General features: G+C 44.0%; 2 protein-coding genes across 2 annotated transcripts in view; both read right to left on the bottom strand.

Moving 5' to 3' along the window:
• The window catches only part of pgm5 (phosphoglucomutase 5), a 31,639-nt gene extending 18,498 nt beyond the window's left edge, over window positions 1-13,141 (bottom strand). The window contains exons 1-6 of the mRNA XM_080766009.1: window positions 12,521-13,141; window positions 9,735-9,897; window positions 9,238-9,384; window positions 8,703-8,828; window positions 8,186-8,376; window positions 7,617-7,771 (exon numbers count right to left, since the gene is read on the bottom strand). Coding sequence (XP_080622135.1) covers window positions 7,617-7,771; window positions 8,186-8,376; window positions 8,703-8,828; window positions 9,238-9,384; window positions 9,735-9,897; window positions 12,521-12,778 — 1,040 coding nt within the window. The 5' untranslated portion in view covers window positions 12,779-13,141. The remainder of the gene's footprint in view (window positions 1-7,616; window positions 7,772-8,185; window positions 8,377-8,702; window positions 8,829-9,237; window positions 9,385-9,734; window positions 9,898-12,520) is intronic.
• A 4,331-nt stretch (window positions 13,142-17,472) lies between these two features.
• On the bottom strand, window positions 17,473-18,519 carry foxd5 (forkhead box D5; the record flags this gene model as incomplete). Its single annotated transcript, XM_080765997.1, has 1 exon — window positions 17,473-18,519. The coding sequence occupies one exon, from the start codon at window positions 18,517-18,519 to the stop codon at window positions 17,473-17,475; it is 1,047 nt and encodes a 348-aa protein (XP_080622123.1).
• Between the last annotated feature and the right edge of the window lie 174 nt (window positions 18,520-18,693).

Raw genomic sequence — 18,693 nt, 5'->3', positions numbered from 1 at the left:
CAATGTGCTGCTTGTAATACACTCAGTAGACCCGGTCTGAAGCCAGGCTTTTGGGTCTGATGCCAGTCCCAATTTCACCTAAACCACGCACCGATTACAGATGCCGATATTATGTGAAAAAGCTAAATTATGAAATCATTTTGCCACTTAAGTCTGCCCCCTGAGAGGTGAGAACACTTCTTCAGTCAGTGTTTTCAAAACAGTTCAGCAGTAGTGAGGTGGCTTGGACAATTTTAAGTCATTTTCTATAACACAGCTAAAATGATCTGTCTGTCCATCACAGGGAGTTGGCGTGTAAGGCCATCAAAAGCATGATCGTGACATCCAGTTTGAGTAATCTGGTGTGTTGATGATCAAACTATTTGTGAGCAACCTTCCCAACTCTACAGAGAGAGGTTTGGTAAACATGCCTAGATGAGTCTCTTCCACCAACGACTCCACACAGATTATACACGATGCAGCCTTCAACTCCCCCAACAACAACAAATCACATTAAAGGGCTGCCTTGATAAACAGTTTCCCAGGACTCGGCTAATGAGCCGCCGGTCAAGACATCCAGCCAACACAAGTGCAAGTATGTGTGTTGCTCTTGGAAACAGCACACATATACAATACAACAGACCACAGCTTGGTGGCCTACATGCAAAACTGTCCACCTCTGAGGATTCTGCAGTGGGAATCCTTTGAGAATTGTGAAGCATATATTCTGGCTAGCTGTGTGTTGTGGGCGGGTTGGGACGGGCTGTGGCTACCAAGCATAAACATGGACACAAACGGTGACAAACATACTGTGACACAGCTGTTTACATGATTGATTGATTTAAGTATTTATGAACAGTTTGCAGAATGGGTACATTTCACATGAGAGCACAACTCAATACAAAGACTGTTACTGTGGACAACACACTGATAAAGCATTACATTTGTTTACAACAGGGTCCACCATTTTCAATTCATCAGACATGAGGATGGGACGGAAGACCAAATAAGAGCCACATAATTCACCTCTAGGGAAGTAAGGGATGGAACAGGAAGCCTGGCATTCCGACCCTCTGACTGGCTGTTGATGTTTTATATGGCGTAATCATAGCCAACACAAGCGCAGAACCATTTTTTTTATTATTTTTTTCAAAATGTTTTGCCTATTATAACATAGGCTACCCAGAATACAGATGCTAAGGGTGCAAGTTAACGCACATGGTCTCTATTTTGCCTTTATTTGCAGTAGTTGTCGCTCAAGAGTCTCACATACTGTATGCATGCATACACCTACCATTTCTGGATTTACTTTTGATTTATTGAAGCATATTTGAACAGAAAGCAGTGGGTGCTCAGATTTCAAATCAAAAGAACAGGTTGCATTACAAAACCTCTGGCTCGCAGAAAATTATCATATTATAAATGAGAAGGTATTACTGCAACTAAGTTGTTATACTACAGAATCACTATCAAACCATTATACTGTAAATATTTTGACAGTGATATTCAAAAACAGATCAGGTCATTCACAGAATTTCTGGAATCTCTTTCCTTGTTCAGACTTCAGAGAGCCTTAGATTGTGTTGCCAGGAGTCCAGGACATGCTACTCAAGCACGCACGGACGCACGCACGCACGGACGCACACACGCACGCACCTTTTCCCAGCCAATCCCGGTGGACATTGTCTCTCCCTGCAGGCTCTGCCAGCAAAAAGGAATCTTGGCAGTTGGTGTCTGACTAGAAACCGAGGGACTAAGGAATAGACTTGGAAAACTCCTATTTAGGTTGCAGTTCCCAAGAGCAGTGGTGTCAGGAGCCAGGAACTATCTGGTGCTAGTTTCTACAGTTTGACATTTCTACAGATTTCTCACCCTAGTAAGGTGATGTGATTTGTGCAATGTGGGCATAAGCCATCAAGTTGCTTGAGTATGTTGCTGTTCAATGTACAGGCTAAATACAGATTGGCAGTCACCGTTGAGACACTGTTACCCTACCAAGCTTTCTTCTTTTTCCTCAAAGATTTATTTTTGTACATGTCATGATTTATTTCAGATAGACAGCGAGTGAGAGGCACTAAATGTGGGAGAGAGAGGGAGGACATGCAGTAAAAAGCACCCACTGTCAGATTGGAACTGGGGTCAGCTGCGAGGACGACTATCGCCTTATTTATATGGTATGCACTTGGTGATCCACTGGGACACCTCATCTGATTCCAGTTGGCTATAACTGGCATCAAAGTTTGCAGGCCCTGGGCAGGCAATCAGGCCTGCGGAGAACTGTGCTTTCGAGAAGCACATTTTTCTAGTTCCTCTTCATTTTGAAGCAACACTGCAGCAGGAAATGCATCCATTCTAGATAAAGAAAGATTGGACTTAGGACTATAATTACAACGCCCCAATAGAACGGGTGTCAGGACCTGCATTATTGATTTATCAGGGGTCAAGCCCAAAGGGACGAAGACCCCTTATTGTTTTCGTACGGGTTCCGCCATTTTTCACAGTTTTGGCAGTTCTGATTTGTGGGCGTGACAAAAACCTGACATCATCTCCAGTCTCCAAGCTAATTTGGAAGAGTATGATGTCACTCCTCTCTATATAACATTATTTGCTAGTCCTAATAGTAAAGGTCCTTTAAAAAGGGGAAGTGATTAACTCAGACGTTGTCGTGTGGATCAACGACAGGTCTGCTCCAGGTCTGCTCAAAAGGGACGCGACAACGTGAGTGTAAAAAAAAGAAGCTCAACAGAATCCAGGTCTAGTCAGTCGCGGGTCACACGTAATTTCACGTATGAGTATCAAGTACTATATTGTTACCAATTAGAAGACAATTGACAAATAACTTATTTTTCTTTTAATAAGAGAAGGGCCAATTGCGTATAGCTTTTTTCTTTATTGTTTAATTACTTTTATGGCCTGTCTTATCGCTGCTTGCAGCTATATTTTCTTTATTTTTTCTCCAGAAATGGCCAATTAAAGACAAAACAAGGTTATCCCTATTATGTGTATTGTGTAAGCATACAATTTACTGTAGAATAACTCTGGGGAGTTTTCTAGTTCTAGCCTGAATGTAATGAGACGTAAGAGATGGAGAGAGTGTTGGTCCGCATTGTGAATGTTCAACATGCTTTGTCCTTATCCTCACCTATCCACAGTTTTCCTGGGCTGTGTGTGCTCCAGTTCCTGTTGATTTCATCGGATATCATTGGTCATCTGACCAGTTTCATTGGCTTTCATTGGATCAAATCGACAGGAACTGAGCACACACAGCCCAGGAAAAGTGTGGATAGAGAAGGGCAGATGAGACATTTCATAGCAGGTGTTGGCCTCAAAGAGACAAAGACGTCTCCTTGCCACCCTCCTCGTGTCCTCAAATGAAGGTTTATGATTGCACATGCATGTACACATGCACGCACACATGCACACACACATTACACCTCAGTAACCTCAGTGGATCAAGGAGGGGAAATGCTGAAAGCTATTGGCCCTTGCCCGATACTGTACCATAGGATCCTACCCGATCTCTCCTCACCCTCCCTTTTAACAGCACTGACCCTGGACTAAAGAGCTGGTATTCAGTGAGCATCCAGAGCTCTAAGAGATGGAATGTGTTCATTGTGCACAATTAGTTGTGTTTTCTCTTATTATTATTATATATACCGTAATTTCCGGACTATAAGGCGCACCTGAATATAAGCCGCACCAGCCAAATTTAGGGAAAATCCCGTATACAAGCCGCACCGGACTATAAGCCGCAGGTGGCCGTTACGTTAGCTCAGAGCCTTAGATGACTCTGCGTTAGCTGTAAAAATCCATAGATTAGCCGCACCGTTGTATAAGCCACAGGGTTCAAATCATGGGTAAAAAGCCGCGGCTTATAGTCCGGAAATTACGGTACAATTTTTTAAACATTACAATCAGGCAGCTTGGAGAAAAAACAAGCACAATCATTATGAAACACTCTTGATTATAATTTGCAGGGCCATCGGTGCTCTGATAGGCCTAACTAAATGGACAAAATAAAAAATAAAACAATGGACCCTTGTGGGTACAACACTTGCAGGCTGCCATCTGTCCAGACAGGAGCTTGGTGCTAACATGTTCAGTCCTTCATCCTAGCACAAAGTGTGACCCAGCCACCGTCCTCTCCCCATGTCCTCTCACCACCCCTGCAGTGGTCAAAGGAGAGGCAGATGTTTCCTCTCCCAAACTCTCCCTCCCACCTTCCTCTGACCCCTCCTTCCCTCCCTCCCTTCATCAGCCTGTGGCTGCCCTTGCAGCTTTTCCGCCGTGTGGAAAAGCCTGGTGACGCAAGTTACCTTGCAGACAGTCCTTGCCTACACGCACGCACGCACGGTCGCACGCACGCACAAAGACAAGCAGACATGCACATAAATGACAATTTTTTCATGTCAAACCATGAAAATTTGTTTTTGTGCCAGTCTGTCTGGTCTTCAGACATAGTGTTCAATTCAAACACACACACACGTGCGTGTGCACACACCCCCACACACGCAGACACACACACACACACACACACACACACACACACACACACACAAAAAAACTCTCACTTTCTCTTTCTATTCTGCCTTCCCAACACACATACACACAGTTGTCAGATTTATCTAAGGTTTATACTCCACTTTGACTGGCTCCACATAAACACGCAGAGCAGGGCAGTAGCTTAGTCTAAACAGTCTGAGCATGCACACACGCACACACACACACACACACACACACACACACACACACACACACACACACACACACACACAGAGAGAGAAAGAGAGAGAGAGATACAACAGCACAAGCCACTTGGTGTCCTAAAAAGGATGATATTTGGACCAGTTCCATGATTCAACACTACAAAACATTACAGCATTCCCTGAAATCTGTAGACACAGTCCAAAGTAAAGCTGGTTATGCTGATATGGTGGTCAACACAATGACCTTGCCATCTGATGGTAAAACCGTCAACCATTATTTAAAAGAATGTTGGCCACAGAAAGGCACATATAGTTCCATATAATATGCTGAAAGAAATAAGGACTTCAGAGTACTCTCCGGACCAGACACCTAAAGAGCTGGTTTGATTTAGTAAGCAGCTGCATGTTTAAGTAGCCAGGATTATTATGCTTCAAAGAAGAGGTCGATTCATGCATATAAGCCCAAACCACACCAACTCCTTGCATCATGCAACTACTTGAAATCATTATCCCCAATGGCAGATTTGCAAGGAGTTGCATTGGTGCGGTTGACCTTAGAACTGTTTTGTTGCAAAGAGTAGCAACTGGTGTGGTTTAGGCTTTAGACCTGGAGAAGAGGTGGGTGGACGGGGAGCCAGTATTGAAGAAACATTAGGGGTACAAATTACTGGTGCCATTTAAGACACATTGAGGTTAGACAACACACTCCATATTTGGGTGTACAAGCTGCAATGGGAGTGTGTGTGTGTGTGTGTGTGCAGTGTATTTGATATTCTTATACTATGTGGCTTTGAGGGAGTGACAGAATGCTCACATTCATGTATCTGTAAGTGGTGTTTTGTGTGGGCTTGTCTTTGTGTGAATGTGTATGTATGTAGGTGAGCCTGAAGATCAGTATCATCCCTCCAAGAAATACAAACAGTTATAAGATGCCGTGTCCCTCTCATATTATCCCAACAACAGGCTTGAGGCTGGGCAATGAGGTCACTTCCCAAGTGTCTGCCATTACAGTACTAATATACTATACTACATGCTATGCAGGTGACACACACACACATGCATGCATGCGCGCACACACATCAGTTCAACAGCAATACTTTGGAAGTTAGCAGCAAGTAAAATTGGCATTCACCAACATTAGCAAAACCTTCTAACATGTAAAGCGCCTTGGATAAAGGCGATATATACCGGTATTTCGTTTTCCATTCAGAGTGTAGCTAGCTATGTTCCCTCAGCCCTATGCTGTATGGCCCCAACCTTATTCAGAGCTAATGCGTGTGGCCTGCATCACAACACTAAACTACTCCAGCGAGTGCTATGGCAAAAGACCAGATTTTGTTGTAGAACAGAACAGTATATTATGTTTTGGAGAGGTTCAGAGCGCAAAAACATACCGGAATTTCAATTGGTAAGCTTCAGAAAGTCATTAACCAAACCAAACCAAATAAAAGAGCACATAAATATCACGGTACAATATACTTAAGCAATATTACACGAGAGTGTGTGGTTTAACGTGATTATTGCCACGACAGTGATGCGGTCAGGAACGAGACGTAATCCATTTCCACAAGTATCACTGAAGTGGCAATAATCACATTAAACCACACCCTCGAGTGTAATATTGCAATTATACAACAGTTACAGTACCCTTAAAACTAAGAAAATCGCTGAAAAAACATATTTTTTTTAATGACAAATATCCCAAGAAACTAGCTAGCCACAGAGTTTGCTGCACTCTGGGATAACAGAGCAGCTGAATTCTTTGTTTTGATTAGGTGTGGAGTGGTACTCAGTTGAACTACGGCTAGAAGGCTGTTTCAACCAATCAGATTGCTTCCTCGAAACGACCTGTTGTATAATGTACAATAACACATGGGTAATCTTATGGGGGTTGCTCATCGTTACTGTATGTTAAGCTGTGTATTTCGGGGGGGTTGGTCTTTGCTCTGTGTTATGCTGCGTATTTCCCATCAGCAGCAGTGTGGTAAACCCCCTGCTGGGTTCCCCAATGTTAATGCAGATGATCACATCCTCTCACTCAGCACTTACTGCTCTCTGCTATAGCCTTACATAACAACTGTATTTATAGGCTTTGTGTGTGTGTGTGTGTGTGTGTGTGTGTGTGTGTGTGTGTGTGTGTGTGTGTGTTATTCATAGTGGGTGGGTCCGTCTGCCCTCTCTCTGCAGAGTGGCCTTGGGGCAGGTATTTGTGGATTCAGGGTCAAGGAAGAGCTTCAGGGGGCAAAACCCCTTATCGCTGTCCTGGATGTGTATCCACACAACTGTGCCTCTCTAGCCTCATAAATAATGTGCACATGTGTGTCGAAAATTAGGCCAATGGTTCTCAACCTTTTCAGGCCGTGACCCCCAACCGAACTAATCATATTTGAACTGGGGACACTCCAAAATAATCATATTTGAACTGGGGACACCCCTGACAAGCATTTAGAATTGTAGGAGTTCACACACGCACGCACACACACACACACACACACACACACACACACACACACACACACACACACACACACACACACACACACACACACAATAAAAATGCTGCCGGTGGCGGATTAAGTATAGTTCGTTGGATTGCTTTTGATGCAGTTGTTTTTGTAGCTATTAAAAAGGTCTTTAAATTGTCATTTCGTTGTCATTTCACACCCAGCCCCCAAAAATATGCATATGTGTCCTGGCCCACAGTTTGAGAACCACTGCTCTAGCCTCATAATGTGCACACGTGTCTAAAAATAGCTGATCTACAAGCTCATAGCGCGCCACCGAGTTGCGCGCTACGAGCTTGTAGGTCTGCTATTTTTGAAAAACCCGAAGAACGACTGACATAGAAACATAGCTTTTTCAGAAAACTGTCAGGATGTAGAAGCTCAAGATATTAATGCCACTGTGTAGGCCTCCTTGTGTTTGTCCTACCTGTCCAGTGCTGTGCTGGTGGCCATACTCCTAGCGAAGCCCCTGACGCCCAGCTGTCTAAAGTAGGGGACGGCAGGCAGGTTGGCAGCCATGACGGCCAAAGAGTCTGAAGGGTTGACGAAGAAGCCGTTCTCTCCCAGGATCATATACCGGTCCTGCCAATGCAACAACAACAAGGGTGTCACCAATCTAGTAATGCAGCTAGTCCATTATGCAGCTAGCCCAGGTGTGACTGAGTGTGTGCATGTGTGGGGGTGGGGGAGCTTGATCAGTAAAAAACATTTCTCTACGGTCCCAGAATTGCCCCAGACACCGTATATTTGTGTCCCATTTGCTATTTTATGACTGAAGGAGACTGTAATTCTGAGTGTTTCTGTTTCCTAACTGGAGTGCTCCAATGTTTTTTGAGCAATTGAAAAACAGGTCTCTCTTTCATGGTAGTAGGCCTATCTGTCTGTATTAAATCTAAACGAAACAGACTGGATCATCAACAATATCCCCAACAAATCAAACCACAAGTGGAGCATTTCTCTCTCATCATCTCACGGTCTATAAAACGGATGCTTTACCCCGTCAGCGTCGAATGCGGCTCCGAAGCCAAAGTCGCCGCTTTTCATGGCGTCTACCAGTGATGTGGCGTACATGAGGTTGGGCTCTGGAAGTCGGCCACCGAAGTCTTCCATAGGGACACAGTTATCGGCAGAGTTAGCAGGGGCCCCGAGCTCGTCACACAGGATCCTACGCACATAGGGGCCCATCACTGCAATGCAACAAATGGAGAGTGGTTGGCTTCCAAGTTTCTGCTCACCATGAACTGATAAGACATGATGGCATTAGCCATCACATAAACCCTGTATATAGTACTGTACTTTGTTGACTGGAGTCCCCCATCTGTCTATGGTAGGCCCCCTCCTTTTTCTCCCCTCTACATCAACAACATCTCAGAAAATAGTGATCTACAAGCTCACAACCTGTCACGGTGCAACGTGTTGTGAGCTTGTAGATTGCTATTTTAGCCAAATGTTTGCCCCCAGAACAGGGCTGCTAGGGTTCATGTGGCTGTTAGTAAAGTATATTGAAAATTACCTCCATTCATAGCGTCTATGCGTATTTTGAGCTGATCTGGTCCTGCAAGAAGATTCTTTATGGCGTTGAAGTCAAAGATGGTTCGTAGCAGGTTGAGGTACACCTCCACTGAGTCCACTATCTCCACTGGAAACACAGAGAAAGAAACGTTTGCACCTGGATGGCAATGAGTTATGGGTATTATATGAACGGGAAGACCATGAGTGTGTTTTGTCACTACATCTAAAGGCCTTTTCAGACGGGGAGTGACTGACGTGCCTTTTCAATGAGAGGCGTGTGTTTATTATGGACGTGCGGAGAAGTTGAGGGGCGACTACGCAAGCGCAATTTCATGTTTCGTGCACACGCCCATGGGCGACTAGACCTGGGTGGTGGTGAGCTTTTTTTTCACGCTACGCGTCCTGTGCCCCTCATGAGCAGACCTGTCGCTGATCCAGCAACAACTGGATCTGAAAGGACCTTAACAGATGACACGTTTTGTGAAACAGGCCACTGAGTAACAATGGCAAAGCTTCAGAAGTGAACTTCGGACTACCTCGGAAAGGTTTGAACTTGTTCTCCAAGTCAAAGTCGTGCCGTCCTAGCCTGGAGAGGTCAATGCGGAGGTCAGGGCAGATGGCGTACTCCTCCAGTGTTCGGCTCACCTGAGAAATCTTCTCCATCACCGTGTCTGGAGATGGGCCTGAACGTGGGTGGAAAGAGAAGGGTTAATAATAAAGAAATGACGCTTACATCTAGATTATTGAATGACCAGTAGCCCCATCCTATCAGATATTTTGCAGTCCTGGATTTCATAGGTAAATATAACTGTATGATTGTTAACCGTGGGGTGCGCAAGCATATCCGACTCTCGACACACCGAAAGTCTGACATGCACAAATCACCCGTTGCTCCCGACATGCGTTGGTCCGACATGCGTTGCGTCTTGCTTGCGGTCAGGGTTTGGGGTAGGGTGTCGGACGAATGACTGTCGGACTGTTAGTATGCCGGAAGCTGGAGAGAAGCCATCCACTACAACATCACTGTGCTCACCTCCATTGGCCACATTGAACTTGATCCCAAAGTCTCCGCCTGGACCTCCAGGGTTGTGACTGGCTGTGATGATGATTCCACCAATGGCTTTGATCTTCCTGATGATGCAGGAAACAGCAGGGGTGGACAGGAGGCCGTTGTGGCCAATTACCAGGCGTCCAATCTGTATAGCACCACAAATCGGAAAGGAGCAATAACGTAACGTTAAGTCATTCCAGGAAACCAAAAAAGGTTTGTTTGGCTTGACTTTTTTCCTTTTTCTTTGCATTATCCTTTGTGCCATGAGTACATTCACACAGAATGTAAATAGTATGCAGCAATAAACATCCTATCCAATATTAAAATTGCCCAATGGGTGGACAGTGGGTGGACTTAAAGGCCCCATGCATCAGCATGATGATGAGTCTTGACCGACACAACAGAAACGTCACTGTGGCCCAGGCCCTACTATTTACATCATGGAACCTAGATTTGGGTATAACTAACTTAGAACTGTATATGGAGCTGTCTGATCTTTTAAGTCTGATAACAGGTAGGACTCAAGGATGACACAAGCATTTTAGCAAAATCAAATTTAAATAAATCTATCGGTTGATTGGCACCCAGGCCACTACTTTTTTGTTTTGTATTATTATTTCAAAAGATTAAGAACAAAAAAAACCCACTAAGAACAAAATAGCCTTAAGTCATATGTTTTTTTCCCTTCTTTTTTAAGAATTCCTTAAAAACAAATCCATTTTAGAAAGGGAGAAAATAGTGGATCGGCTATTCTCACTAATTTGGGTCCTGGGGAGACATCACATTTGTCTTTTGGCTCTCGGGAACCACTGATCTAGAGAAGAGAAGCGCATTAAACAACCCACTTTAAAGAGCAAGTAAGTGTTGCTAGGAGTTTACCTAAACACACCATTGGAGGTGGGTCTTCCGTTTCATATTTTGAAGTGCTCATGACATCAGCTGCCTATGCGTCAGCCCCAAGCATCTCAGCCATTCTAAATAGCAGTGTCCTCATTGGAGAGGAATTCAATGTCCTGACGTCACTGTATCCTCCTAACCTAACATCAGTGTATGTGTGTGAGAAAGACACCTAGTCCAATAGTAATCTCTAAACTATTTATTCACACCATTTTTACTGTTTTGTGTACATCTAAAAACGTATATATATACCTTTTTTCCCCATATATGGTCAAATCATGTGTTAATTATCTGAGCATTGCCAGTATGTTGAGTGATGCCACATGACAGGGTATCCCCAAAGCCTCTAGCTTGGCGTGGGAGGGATGGGGTGGGGGTGTAAGGCAGGAAAGTAGAGCAGGATGGATGGAAGTGTCGATAAGGCAGGAAGAAGGAGACATTTGGCTGGGCCAGCAGAAAAAAATGGACCAATCTAAAAAACAAATTATATTCTCTTCAGATTTTCCCCTGGAACCTGTCCAAACCCATCACAAAGATCTGAGAGCAGCCCTTTTCCATGAGCTGAGGGAGGGAGGGAGGGAGGGAGGGTGAAAACTCATTCCACTCTCATGTATCTGCTCCTCTGACTCAACATTAGCATCTGATTGGTGTGAAATGTACTCAATGTCACAGGATGGAAGCCTGTGTTTTAGAAAAAGATCCTTAATGTTAATTACATTCTGAGCTAAATAGAATACTGTATCATCATGATGAACACCCTATCATCATTGTAATTTTTTTAAACATCCTCCTAATCTCCTCACCTGTTTTATACATGCATAACCTTACTGTCCACTGGGTGGGCCTCCAGGTGGAATGACAATATAAAATTAAGTGTCCAGAAAGTGTCTATAGTTTGTCAACCTGTGGATATTTATAACAAAATCATATATTTCTAATGTCAATAGCAACATCATTAGTATCCTGTTCTTCCAGAAATAAGGTTAACAAATAACAGGCTCCTGCTCCAATTCAAGTGGCTGGCATTATAATATTATTTTGGCTGTGTGGTGATATCATGATGATTGGTCTAGAGTGCACCTCCAAAAGAGCTTTCACGTCTAACCATAGGCTTAGGGGGTGCCACACATGCAAAAGGTGACTCATGCTTAATGACTCATTCTTAATTTATGCTCCAACAGCGTTGCACACCCAAAAATAGAAATAGTAGATGGGCTATTTTGGTTATGAGAAAGCATCTATGACAAAGTTATGTATAAATCAGCCTTTACACAGCCCTGGCCTGGCTGGCATTGATAGGCTATTCGCTCTGCAGAGCACACCTTCCTAGGATCATTTTTATTATTATTATTATGAAGGTTGTCTTTGGACGAATATTTTTTTCCCCTCCTATATATGCCCAGCTTTCCGGGTTTGTGTGAACATAAGCATTATCTTGTGATTGGCTGATCACCCCATATTGATGATTTGATTGGCTGAGCAAAGAAGCCTTGTATAGGCTACTGTGACATGGATTCCCCTGAGTCTGCAATAAAGATTGAATTGAATTGAATAGCCTACATATTGAATTAAAAGGTGAGGGCAGAAAAGTGAAGACGCAAAAAGGAATGGCGGAATGACTTTTGTGATTATTTGATTGGCTGAGCACGGAATGTGATGTATGATGATGTGATGTATGATGAATTGATGATAAGAGATATGGATATTGTGTGTTACTCTATCTCTCTCTCTTGTACTTCTGACCCTGTTGCGAACACTAATTTGATTTAGGATAAGAACAACAAATATGTCAGAGCAGTCTGTCAGTCAGTCAGTCAGTCAGTCAGTCAGTCAATCAATCTATCATCAATCAATCAATCAGTCAGTCATACCCCATTGGCAGCAGCCATCTGTACTATGACCTCGGTAGCGACTCGGCTGAAGTAACGGCCGTCGCTGCCCACCACCATGGTACATCCCTGTCGATCCCGCAGGTCAATGGAAGACAGCACACTCTGGATGTAGTTCTGTAAATAGTTCTTCTTCCCCTCGAACACCGCTGTCTTCCTCCTCAGTCCATTGGTACCTGGCCGCTGGTCGTCGAACGGGGTCGTCTGGACCGTCACCACGGGGATGGGACTCGTCTCCATCCTCCACGGAACCCAACCAACCGATAAGTCTCCTCAGTTCTCAGTCAAAACAAAAGTGGCCCCTGGTTAACTAGGAGCCCAGGGCAGGAGGCAATGTGATGATTCTTTTGATGTTCCGACTCGCTCGACAAAGACGGCGCACCAATAAACTCTCGATCAGGGATGAGTTGACTGGAATGGATCAGAGATAGACTCGCGTCAGGTTTTCCTTGCTTCGTGAACTTGTTTGTTCCCGTGCAGTGTCAGTGTGAAATAACGTAGGCTACCACATGGAAGATGTTGCTAATGATGCTTGTGTGCGTTTGCTTTCCTTTTCTTGGATTGGAAGTAGGCTAAAGTGAGTGCACGTGAACTCTCCTCTTCTGCTTGACAACTCCCTCTTTGACGCTCCACACGGACAGCCGCCTGCCTGCCAGAAACCCAGGGAGGGCCAACAGTCCCCACAATCAGCTGCCTGCGCCTCAGGACTAAAATAGACCATAATTTGGATTGAAGAGAGGATTGTGTCTGCCCGGTCTGCAACCGGACACTTCTTGTGTCTGTCCACACTAGACCCGCTACGCAACACCGATATAACATGCTGCTAACGAGTCACGACCATTGTCAGCAGCCTGCCAACAGGTTACTTTGACGCACGTTACGCACGTGCCACGTAGTTCTGTTTGAGGAAATGTCAACTTAATTAGGGCTAATCGGGGCTAATTAACTAACTATTACCATCAAAAGCTACCTTGGCATTCACAACATGACATGTTTCAGGGCTACCTTGGCATATCATTTGCTTGGCTATTGTATTTTACTGTGTGCATGTATAGCCTAAATATGCTCAAATTATTTATGTTTTAGGAGGACAAAGCTTTTCATCCGAAATTACACCGACAACCCAAACATCAAGCTGATTGACACATTTGACAGACTCATTAGTAAGCTAGTAGCCTACATTTTATTTGTAGAGCACCTTAAGGCATTGAGAACATAATAAATAACAAAACAAAAGACAGTCAAATTGTCAAAATGAAATCAATGTAACTAGGCAAGCGTTGAAGCATCCCGTTCATAAACGTGGTCAACAGTGCCACCTTGAGGCGCGTTCGAAGAACTAAAGTTTTAGTAGACGTAGACCTAGTAGTAAATTGTTATGCATGCATGATGTACATTTCCTATAATAATATAACAAAATACATACATAAATGGATGCACCTGGGACGTATCCTCAGTGATGTATCCCAAGGTCATCGGGGTTTCGGGTCTCGCAACATCATACCCCTCACTCAGGTGACCCAGCCGGGGTGATCAAGTCCCGACTTACGTCCCAGTAGCTACCCTCGATAAGTCCCATTAGGGAAAAACCAGGGCCACACAATCCGTTCCTCCTGAACTACTCTGCCGGGACTGGGAGGTACCATTCTGGCACATGGAAGGACTAGGCTCTGTGGGTTGACACCTGTCCGGGCCCCTCCTACGTCTCACCAGGTCCACTCCTGCTCTCACCAGGTCAGGCCCTGTGCGTTGCACCAGACTCCCACTTAATTAAAACGCCTTAATTAAAACCACTTGCTGTATGTGATATTTATATGTTTACCTTATTCATCTGATAATTCCTACAACATCGGTAATTGTTATTATTTGTTTTGCAATTAAACATTTCACACTTTTTTTGTTAAAGCTGACACTTTCAACTTACATGATGCTAAATTACACTGTCAGGCCTCACCAGTCACCTCACCTCTGAATAGGCCACCGCCACACTTGAACGAGTGTTAAAAAGAACTGGAACATTAGCATTACCTTTGACCTTGTAAATTGATTAAAACACGTTGGGCTAATATATCTGCAGTGAGTGGCATCTTGGGTGAAAGAATGAAGAGATATCCAGGCTTTATTGTTGGCCTTCCCTCAAAGGAGGCGACTCTCCTATATTGACAGTTAGCCTACAATTAGGTGACAAATTGGCTACTATTTGGCCAATATGTATCTTGATTGATTGGATCAGACTGTCACAATTGTGGAACAGGGAGATATTCAGGGTCCTAGCTCCTGCCCCATGAAATAATCAGTGAAGGTAGGGTAGTTGTTTTCTTATTTGGTTAGGAATAACTGTGTTAGATATAGCTCTATTCTGATATCATTGCTGTATAGTATACAGCAATGATATCAGAATAGAGCTATCTAACACTTAGGTCGCATTCTCACCAGAGAGCTTTGCTGCGATTAAAACGAATCCTGCTGCGCATTTTCAGAAAGTGCGCTTCGTTTGGCAGGTGTGAAGGCTCTTTCGAATCCTAATGCGCAACAAAGAACCGCATTTTACTCCGAGCAAAAACGGGGGTTTCGCTTCGCTTCCAATCGCGCTTGACTACGATTCGGTGCAGGTGTGAATGCAATCCGCAGCAAATACAGGAAATGAAGCAAACATACGTCAGGCGGGTGAGGAGCTGAACACAGTTGGAGACGGAGAAGGCATATTTTACGCAGCGCAAAGATGTCCCGTTACCGTGGATAGACGTGGTCGAATGAGGAGAGTGGAGACTGAAGCCCTGATCGAAATGAGGACGAGTACATTAATCAATTGCTTAAGAAAACACAAACACTGCAGTGCAGTGTAATAGTATTATAGCCTACAGAATATTCTGTCTGTCTGTGCGTGCCGTAAACATGGAGTGCTGTCACTGCGTGGGGACTAGTGGGGAGTAGGAACTTTCATCTCGATAAACTTGTAAACATTTTGCGCTGCTGTCTGTTATATCAGTGCGCTCAGCGCTGTGCCTCCATGCCCAAAAGAACAGTGCGTGCGTGGCTGCGTGCTTATAGTGAGAGAGCGAGAGAGGGGGGGGCAGTCCCAGACCGTCGGCACGACACATAATGCACGTTATGAGTATAATTATCACCATAGATTTATCATTTCACTGTGTAGGCTAGTTTATGAATGTAACACATTGATAAAGGTCCCCCCTGCTGCGTTTCCAATTGCTGCGGATCATGACAGTGTGAAGGCAAACCGTAGCCAATTAAATATGCAAGAATCCCATTTCTCCTCCCATACGCATTCGAGTCTACCGAAGTATTAGGTGAGAATGCGACCTTAGTATTTCATGGGGCAGGAGTCAGGACCATAGAGTGTTTGTTCAGTAACAGGATAATCCATGTCTCTCAAATTTCATTTTCAGGTCGGGATACCAATTTGATCCAATCAGGATAGAGAACTCATAAAGATTAAACAAATGCAATTGGAAGTGATGACACAAATACAAATGGACAGACAAAATTGCAACTGGAACACTATAAAATAAGATGATAATTGATAAATCGGTAGCCTAGCTGGCCCTCTAGTCTCCTGACTGCATGCAGTGAAATTTTGCAAACCACCAAAAATGAGAGGTAGACCTAATTTACTGAAATGTGGTCTATCCTTTCCTTCCTACTTGACTCCTTTAAAGGGATAGTTCCGATTTTTTTTTAAACTTAAGCTGTATGAAATACTTGCCATTAATATAGTGGTTGCAACTGCATTAATTGATTGCCTAGGTCCTGTGGTGGGAGTTCTGCTCTGGTTTTGGTGAAATATTAAGTAGTTCCGGTCACTCATTAAAAGGAAATTAATCCACAAAACTAACGTCATTTGTATTCTAAAATATTGCAACTTTCGTTCATTTTTTACCCCTCTATCACACGGAACTGTTTTTTGTGTACATATCACTATACGCCCCAAAAATAGTTCCATGTGAATGTGATGGAGGGGTCAAAGTTGAACGAAAGTGCACTAGTATTTTAGAAATAGGTTAACAATACATTCGTTTTGTGGATTAATTTAATGAGTGACCCCAGTGCCCCCCACAAAATGACCGGAATATTCACCAAAACCAGAGCAGAACTCCCACCACGGGACTCTGGAAATCAATGAATACAGTTGCAACCATAGCAATGGTAACTATTTCATACAATTTAAGTTAAATATCCCTTTAATAGAAATGGTCTTTGTGCTAGTCTTTCTCTTGCCTTGTTGCTTAAATATATACTGTAGCCTATACAGTGTTTTTAGCTCAACAGATGTGTTGTGAAATAAAAAAAATCACACCCCTGTGAAGTGAGGGGCGCGAGATTTCTCTGTTGGAATGGCTATACGGCAGAATCTATCTATTGTTTATATTGAAAAACACTTTTTCAGGTTTCATTTAAAATAGACCGATTATTATTTTTTCAATGTCCAAAATGCCTATGATTACATTCAAAATCAATCATTGCAAAGTTACTGCCATTAATCTAAAACACATTTGAGATTTTCATTTCAAAATTCAAATGCAATCATAGCAGACCATTTCTAAAATGTTATAGCTAAGTTTTGGTAGGCTGGTAAGTTACGTGTAGATGTGTGGTTGGTTGGTAGGCAATGGCATTCTCGCAGGTATATATTCTATTCGCATATAGTGCATAATGGTCAAGTGATTAAATGAATAAACAAAGTATCAGATATTTTCGATCATTTATTTTAACAGGTTGGAACGACACAAAAATTACGTTCAAAGTCGTCAGACATTCACAAATATATTATCAATCTCATATTTACATTATAGTTCCATCAATAACTTGAACGTCAATGTAGGCACATAAATAACATGCAATTATTAACCACTTCTCTAAGAAATGCGCAGAAATCATCATCACATTATCAAATGTGAATGTTATTGGCAGTGTCTTTAACAGCGTGGGTAAGCCAGTCTGAAGTGTTCTGGTATTGAAGGAGCAGTGCTCAGCATTGACGGCGGACAGAATGGACTTCCAGAAGCCTGGAGAAGACTCGGAACCAAGCAGGTCGGGGGAGCCGCGAAGAGATGTTGACCATAGTTAAAAGACCTCTGCTGGGGATCCGAGTTCTGTGGAATGGTGCGAACTGATTTGCTCATGATGCTGTCAATGCTGAAAGAGCACTTTGCCTGTGCCTTCGGTTCAGCGGGGGGTGCTGCTGTGCAAAGGGGCACAACAGCAAAGTCTCTGGAGTCACGGTCGGTCCCGTGGCTGTTGGGACCACCAGGGTAAGGTAGGTAGGAGGAAGGGAATGGCACGATGCCCTCTTGAAGTGGCATGTATCGAAGGGGTGCCGTCGGAGGTGCCTGGCCCTGGACACAATACGGCCTCCCGTATGATCGATAGCAATTAAAGTTCGGGTAAAACATAAGTCCGTCTTTGCTCAATTCGGGTTCGTTCCTCTTGAACCGCTTTCTGCGCCTGAGGAAGCTGCCGTTGTCAAACATGTCCTCCGAGGCAGGGTCGAGCGACCAGTAGTTCCCCTTCCCCGGGTTGCCAGGTGCCCTTGGAATTTTGATGAAACAGTCGTTGAGTGACAGGTTGTGTCTGATGGAGTTCTGCCACGCAGGGAACTTCTCCCTGTAGTAAGGGAACTTGTTGCTGATAAAATCACAGATGCCACTCAGCGTCAGTTTCTTCAGCGGATTCTGCAGGATCGCCATGGTGATGAGGGCGATGTATGAGTAGGGGGGCTTCACCGACGCGTCCTGGGGTCTCCTGGACAGTGGCGTGTCTGCGTAAAAGCTGTTCTCTTCGGAGGAGTCGAACTCGGAACAGTCCAGTTCAGCACCGGACTCGGCGGAGGAACCCGGGTCCGTGGCGCATTCTTTCCGATACAGCTGGCCGTTGACAGGCTCGTCCTCTCCCATGATATCAATATCGTCGTCCTCTGAAGACACGGTGGCATGGTGTGCGGTTTCATCACTGGAGAGCGTCATGACCAATTAAGCGTTGACTATTAAATGGCGCGTAAAACTTCCAAGTTCCAAAGCTTGCTGTGCGTAAAAAGCTATATGCTATAAGCTCGCATAAATGTGCGTAAAAGCGCACCAAATCAAATGAAGGTACTACTGTCCCGTTCTCAGTTTCTCATTGCCTGGAGTTTGCAGAGG

This window comes from Protomyctophum bolini (assembly GCF_963924005.1).
Source record: "Protomyctophum bolini genome assembly, chromosome: 6".
In the NCBI taxonomy this organism is placed as follows: domain Eukaryota; kingdom Metazoa; phylum Chordata; class Actinopteri; order Myctophiformes; family Myctophidae; genus Protomyctophum; species Protomyctophum bolini.
This window is presented reverse-complemented; position numbering and strand designations above follow the sequence as displayed.